The sequence below is a fragment of the Vigna unguiculata genome, chromosome 4, assembly GCF_037176805.1.
Source record: "Vigna unguiculata cultivar grain cowpea cultivar isolate G323 ecotype 2 chromosome 4, ASM3717680v1, whole genome shotgun sequence".
NCBI lineage: Eukaryota > Viridiplantae > Streptophyta > Magnoliopsida > Fabales > Fabaceae > Vigna > Vigna unguiculata.
Window position 1 is genome coordinate 33,895,346 of NC_140795.1, and position 7,428 is coordinate 33,902,773.

Below are 7,428 nucleotides of genomic sequence, written 5' to 3' on the forward strand. Positions count from 1 at the left end.
ATCACCAAATAATATTTGTATTAATTTTCTAAATAGCCTATTTTCAATTTTGTAGTCCAATTTTGCAGAGGCATCCAAAAATATCAATATTTACAGTTAAACCCCTTTCCTTTGACCAGTCTTTGACCAGAGTTGACTATTTGACTAGCTTTTGAATGCTTGACCAGATTTGACCATTTGACCGTGCAATAGTAGACTGACACGTGGCAGCTCCTTCTCTCTCCAGAATTAGGGTTTCACTCTCTTACTCTTCTCCAACAAAGCTACTACCTGATGATGGCTGCGGCTGCCGTTTTTCGACGACGAAGGCGCGGTGGTGGAAGCGATGAACGGCTGCTGGTTTAGATACGCGCTGGTTCGTGCATTCTGGCTCGCGTTTTGCTGCGTTCCCAATCTGTTCGAAGGTTCGAACTGCCACTGGTGCGTTCTGGTTACAGGTGGTGGTGCAGGTTCGCGGTGGCCATGTTTGCACACTTTGGTTGCAGGTCTGCAGTGGCCACGGTGGTGCACGAGGAAGCTTCTCTGGTTCACGTTCTGGTGTTGTTTCGCCTTCGCGTGTTGAGGTTTCCGCTGCTGTGGCGGTGCGGAGACGCTGCTGTGACGACGTGAGGAAATGGTGCTCGTCGCGGTGCTGCACGTTAAGTGTGGTGGTTGGAGGCGCGCTGCAGTTGCGGATGCGCTGGTCTCGCGTCTGCAATGGTGATTGGATGCGTGATGTTGCTGTGATGTGCAGATGCGAAACGGAGAGGCAACAGATGCTGAAGAAGAGGACACGATCTGCGTGGAGATGATGAGGAAACTGTGGTGGCTGACACAAATCTACTTCCGAATGGGTGCTACTCCGGCGAGATCCATGGCTGACGGTGGTCTGGCGACGGAAACATGGTGAAGATGGTGGTGCGGAGCAGTGGCTGCCGGCCATGGTGCAAGAGGAGAGATTAGGGTTTCAGGAGAGGATGATGATGTGTCAGTGTTTCATTGGTGTAGATGTGTTTGCAAGGATTAATGCCACGTGGCTTGTTCTGGTTGGCTAATTTTAAAAGTTAAGGATTGCCACATGGCAATATCTGGTTACATCTAATTTAAGTGGTAGGAGGGGGTGTAAATAGACATATTAGGGGGTGCATAATAGGTTTTTTTTTTGTGAGACCCATTTAGAAAGATGGGAGTGTATAAGTAAAAACTGGGGTGCAGAAGTGATTTTTCCAGAACTTGCTAATTTCAGCTTTATTAAAAGGTGTTTGTAATTTCAATCAATTTATTTTCCCACCTTTAATGAGCTTAATCTTAACTTCAGCTGCATCAACAAACGTTAAAATATCCAAAAATAATTTATGCAGCTAAAAATCACTTTTTAATACATTTTTATCACACACGCTCAAATAGCTTAATTATCAGAATTATCAATTAAATCACTCTTTAAGCACATAAATTCAATTAATTACCCAGAATTAAATACTGAATGAGGGCAAAAATACGCACTCATCAGGGTATGTGCAGAAATGTGAGGTATGCTAGAGAAATAAATATCAAACACTGAGTCTTGGAGGGTTGTTACAACCTTTGCCTATCCCTAAACAAATTTGGACAGATGTCTCTATGGACATCATTGGGGAGTTGCCCAAATCAGAAGGGATGGACACTATCTTGGTAGTGGTGGATAGGCTCACGAAATATGCTCATTTTATTGCTTTGGCACACCCTTATAATGCCAAAGATGTTGTTGAGTTATTCTTGAAAAAGGTGGTGAAATTGTATGGATTTTCGGAATCCATAATTTCTGACAAGGACAAGATATTTATGAGTTCCTTCTGGACAGAGTTATTTAAGATGGCTGGAACTAAGTTAAAATTCAGTTATGCTTATCACCCATAGACATATGGGCAGACGGAAGTAGTAAATCGAGGCTTAGAGACGTATTTGAGATGTATGACAAGTACTAAACCCGGTAGTGGCATAAATGGCTTAGTTGGGCTGAATATTGGTATAACACCAACTATCATGTGGATACGAAGATGACACCTTTCAAAGCCATGTATGATCGAGATCCTCCTCCAATGATTAAAGGAGATATGGCAACAACAACCCTAGATGAAGTCTCATTCATGATGAAGGAGAGAAATGAAATGCTAGACATGATGAGAGAGCACCTGGTGCAGGCCCAAAATAGGATGAAGCAACAGGTTGACAAAAAGAGAAGAATGATGGAGTATAAGATTGGAGATGTGGTTTATTTGAGGATACAACCTTATAAGTTGAAGAAATTGGCTAAGATAATTAATAAGAAACTTAGCCCAAGGTTTTATAGTCCATATGAAATTGTTGAAAAGGTGGGAGAAGTGGCTTATAAGTTGAAATTACCGAATTATAGTAGGGTACACCCTATTTTTCAAGTATCTTTATTGAAGTCCACTCTTAAAGCTGATGTTGTTGTCCAACCTTTACCAGAATATGTGATTGATGAATTGGAGTTACAAGTCCAACCAGAAAAGGTGTTAGCAGTGCGTGGAGAAAATGATCAATTGTTAGAAGTACTGCTGAAATGGAAGAATATGCCAGAATGTGAAAATTCATGGGAATCCGTGTCCAAGATGATGGAAGCCTTTCCAGAACTCCACCTTGAGGACAAGGTGAATTTTAAGGGAGGAGAAGTTGATACAAAAATTGAAATAGAAGGGCAAATTAGGAAGGCTCAAAAGGTATACGAGAGGAAAAAATGGAAGCCCATTACTTGGGGTCCACATACACACACTCACTAATTCGGTTGCAACAGAATTGTCTACGTGGTTGTGAGGAGGGAAGGAGAGGGATCATGGGGTATAGGAGAGAGAAGGTCCTAAAGGAAGGGGGGCTGGTTTTTTGAAAGGGGAAACCAAAGGATAGGTTGGTTTGGGATGGGACGAGAGTGTTACTAAACCTCTCTGTTTTGAGAATATTGAAATAATACATTGAATTTTATCTTTCAAATTCCTTTTACTGTTTTATTGGATTCTATCGGTATGTGTTAGAAAAACTCTAAGAAATTGAAAAGAGAATTGTTTGTTATATAGTACCTTACATTAGTTTCTTTACTTACTTGTAGGTTAGTGGATGAATTGGAAACATGACTGCTTTTACCTCTCAAAGCAAGAATGCTTAATGCTTCTAAATTGTTGAGGAAAGTGAAACCATAGCAGCTACCAACAACATTACTGTTCCAGCATTGATAAAAGAGTACAGGGAGATGGGTATTGCAATGGTGAAATCTAAAGATATGATATTAGAGTTTGAGTAAAAAACAAGCATAAGTTTATGCATTATCACTAATAATATTCTAACTTTCTACTTTATTATCACATTTTTCATGTTTAAATTTTGCCAATTGAAAAGGAGGAAATGAGGGGGAAAGTTGAATAATATATGATCTGATTACATGAGATGTGTATTAGATTCAAACAAATAGCATGTAAACAAGTGACATTTACTTAAGTTTTGAATTGATTCTCACTAGTTTTGAATTTAGTAAATATTTTGGTTTGCATGGGCTAGACAAGTGACAGTTCACTGATTCTCAGTATCATTCATTGATGCTCAGTAAACAATTCCCATTTGATTTTTGAATAATAAAAAGGGAAATGTAATGTAATACCCATTTATCATAAGAAACAAGTAGAAGGAAAATAGATATTCATACAATGTTAGATATCAAGCTAGTTGGATGCCAAATTTTCATTTCCTGAAATATCAGTTAAATTCCATGCAGGAATCATAAATGACCCCTCTTTTGTCACACATTGCTACACACCTAACATGCCTTGAAGTGGTCTTGTCCACAATTCCTTCTTCCACTCTTGTTAGTCTTATTCTCATGGGATAATTATAAAATCTAGAAAGTTAGTTTGAAAAATAAATGTACCATTCTTTGGTGGGTTAACTTATTAATGTGTGCATCTGCAACAGATGTGAGACTTGGGAGAAAATAGAAGTAGAGACAACGTTCAGGAGTTGTGAACCTGGAACACAAGTAAGTTATTGACTTAGCATTTTATCTTATTGATTCTTTCTAGCTTTTTATACCACTTGTTTTAGTGCTTTGTGGATTGCCTTTGGACTGCATAACTTCCTGTTTATACATGTTTGTGGTGCGTGAACTAGTTGGGGGTTGTTTCACATTAAATGGGTGTTGTTTCACATTAAATAGGTGCATGTTTTAGGATGGATGTAAGTTTTTTTTTATGCTTTGGGGTCCTTCAAAACCTTGTTATGCTTAACGTCTTTCGTTTGTGGTGTAGCGTTAGTAATAGGAATGGGGTGCAGCATTTGCTTTCGTTTGTTTATTCACAAATACTATACATCGTTTAATCAATTATTCAGCACTTTATGGAATAAAATTTTGGGCATAAGAAACCGTGATTGTGTGTATGTTACAGTGCAATGCGTCTTCCAAATTGTGGATCATGCATTTAAGGGTTAAAATTTTTGTAGAAGTGATGGGACTTGTATGAGGTGGGCACCAGGACTTTTTGTTGGAAGAAAAGTCAAACCACATATAAGTTTAATTATTTCCTTCTCTCATTTGCTCAAATCATTTTCCTTGGGTCAACCTTATTTCTTGAGGTTTGGTGCAATAGGTGCTTTGAATCTTTCCATGGTGACGTGGTGTAATAGAATGAGATCATGAGATCATGCTTTAAGTTGGTGCGAGAAAGCTTTGTCCTCTTTATGTTTTAATAGCACATGTTGGGTATTTGTTAGAGTCCGAAGGGCCCACTTGCTTTTGCTTCCATTCTTTCTTGTTATTAGACTTCTAGAGGTGCAGATTGTTTTCTTCAATCATGTGGTACATGCAAGTGTTTCGTTCTTACTCGAGTGGTGTAGTAGTGTAGCGGTGTGGGTTGGTTTTGATGCTATTCACTTTCACGTGATGTAGTTTCAATGCTACTCATTTTCTTGGTTTTCTTTTGGTCATATGGCTTATTATGTTTTAGAACACTTATTTCTATTAATACATACATGTCTTAGAATGATTTAGTTTTGACTCAAAAGAATGTTTACCACATCTAGGGCATTCTGTAAATATTTCTTTATGAATGTTTGAGAGATAAGAATGTGTAAAAGTTGAAGTTAAGGCAATCTCTAATAGCACTTTATTATGTTTTACTTAATTTTTTTGTTAGTTAAATATATCACGACGTGTTCAACCTCATTCAAGTCAAAACTAACATAGAATATTTGGAGGTTGCTATATTGGAAAACCCAATTTTTACGTCATAATATTGATGTTATGCACACAAAGAGAAATGTGTTCATGAATATGTTTGACATTGTGATGGATATCAAAGGAAAACTAAAGATACAAATAAGGGTCGATTGGATGTAGCAGAAATATGCAATAAAAAAAAGTTAGAATTGAAAGACATTGGTGATGGCAAACTTATCAAACCAAAGGCAGCATATACATTCAACAAATCCCAAAGAGTATCTATTTGTAAGGGGGTTAAAGAACTTACTCTTCTAGATGGATATGCTTCCAATTTACATGGGATGAAAAGTCATGACCGTCGTGTTTCATGCAACGATTGCTTCCAATTGCATTTGATTCATTGCCAAAATCAATTTGGAAATTTCTCATTAAACTGAGCCTTTTCTTTAGAGAATTAAGTTCCACTACACTAAATGTTGAATACATAAAAGTAATGGAAGAAATATACTTATGTTATTGTGTAAAATGGAATAAATATTTCCACCAAGCTTCTTTGATTCCATGGAACATCTTCCAATTCATCTACCTTATGAGGCAAAATTTGGTGGTCCAGTCCAATACTGGTGGATTTATCCTTTTGAGAGGTATAAAATTACTATTCACTTTTACACCGTTTATTATTTATTTCTTCAATATTTTAAATGATGCAATATTATATTATTTCTTAGGTTCTTACACTCCTTAAAAAAGAAAGTAAAAAATAAAGCTAGAGTGGAGGGCTCTATTTGTGAAGCTTACTTAGTGGAGGAAACATCAACATTTGCCTCATTTTATTATCCTAATCATGTTGAAATGAGCAGGACTAGGATCCATCGTAACCTTGAAGTAGGTGAATGTTCTTCATTTACTCCTCCTATTTCAATTTTCTATTACCTAGGAAGAGCAATTGGAAAATCCATCACATAGAATATAAACCAAAGAGACTTTGATGTTGCCCAATTGTATACTCTTCAAAATTGTGATGAGGTTCAACCGTACCTTGAGTAAGATGATGTTTACTCCTTTTACATGTATGTTAGTTATGTTAGTTTGTGTGGTTTGAGTAATTGGTTCTTTCTTTGTAGTATTTATGTTGAATACTTACGAGATTTTAGTCGTACTGCTTTTGATGCTCAAATTGATAAAGACATTTCATCCCATTTTACTACATGGTTCAAACAATATGTACGTTTTTAATTTACCACTTGTACAAGTTTTATTTTCAGACTCATATAGTATAATATATATTCTCTTATGTAGGTTCTTAATCTAGAAAATGATATTCAAGATCCATTATTGGTTAGTTTGGCATGGGGTCCAAAGCAAAAAGTTGATTCATGGCCTGTCTATGTTATCAATGGATACAAATTCCACTCTATTCATTGGAGTGAAGGCATGAATTACTCTAAATATGGTATTTATGTATGAGGAAGTAATGGTCAATTATAGTCATATTTCTATGGAGTATTGTCTAATATTATTCAATTGGAGTTTACTCACTTGCCAACATGAATTTAGTTAATGTGAATGGTTTGATAATACTCCTAATATAGGAACCAAAGTAGATAATAAGTATGGAATCATTCAAGTAAAGCAGTCACAAAGATATAATAAAGCATATGATCCATTTATATTTGCACAACAAGCAGAACAAGTTTATTACACCAAATATCTCGAGGGACACTAAGGTTGGTTAGGAGTAATTAAGACAAAAGCTTGTAGTAGAATGAGCTTCTACAACTTTAAGTAGTGCTACATGTTGATTCAGACTTCATTCATGATTCTCTTGTTGATGTTGATAATGAGGGCGAAGAAATAACAATAAACTTACTAAATGATACAAACATGGATGAAGAATATGAGGTGGATTATATTTCAAGTGGAAGTGAGAGTGACATTGATAATGATAATGATTTTGATGACACATATACCACTTCGGTAATTGATGCATTATAATTGATTGTATATCTCATGTTAATAATGGTTTACATCAATATGACTTTGATTTTAATTGCAGTGATGAGAGGCAAGATAACCAACACATTTTATTGTAGAAAATACAATCAAGTTTGAGTCTTTTTATCATAATTAACTCATTTTTTTGGTTGAAAATTGATTGTTCTAATTTCATACCTCTATCAAATGTTATATATGCAATAATTTCACTTGTAGATGACATCAAGGGGTAGAGGTGGTGAATTGAAAGC

The 7,428-nt window shown here is 36.2% G+C and overlaps 1 protein-coding gene and 1 pseudogene across 1 annotated transcript; both read left to right on the forward strand.

Annotated features, from left to right (window-relative positions):
• The first annotated feature begins 2,015 nt into the window (after nt 1-2,015).
• Nucleotides 2,016-2,759, forward strand: LOC146887058 (uncharacterized). The gene has a single exon (XM_085672007.1). It carries the CDS (start codon nt 2,016-2,018, stop codon nt 2,757-2,759), a length of 744 nt encoding a protein of 247 aa, XP_085528133.1.
• Nucleotides 2,760-5,743: 2,984 nt separating this feature from the next.
• On the forward strand, nt 5,744-7,177 carry LOC146887059 (uncharacterized; annotated as a pseudogene).
• Nucleotides 7,178-7,428: the final 251 nt, after the last annotated feature.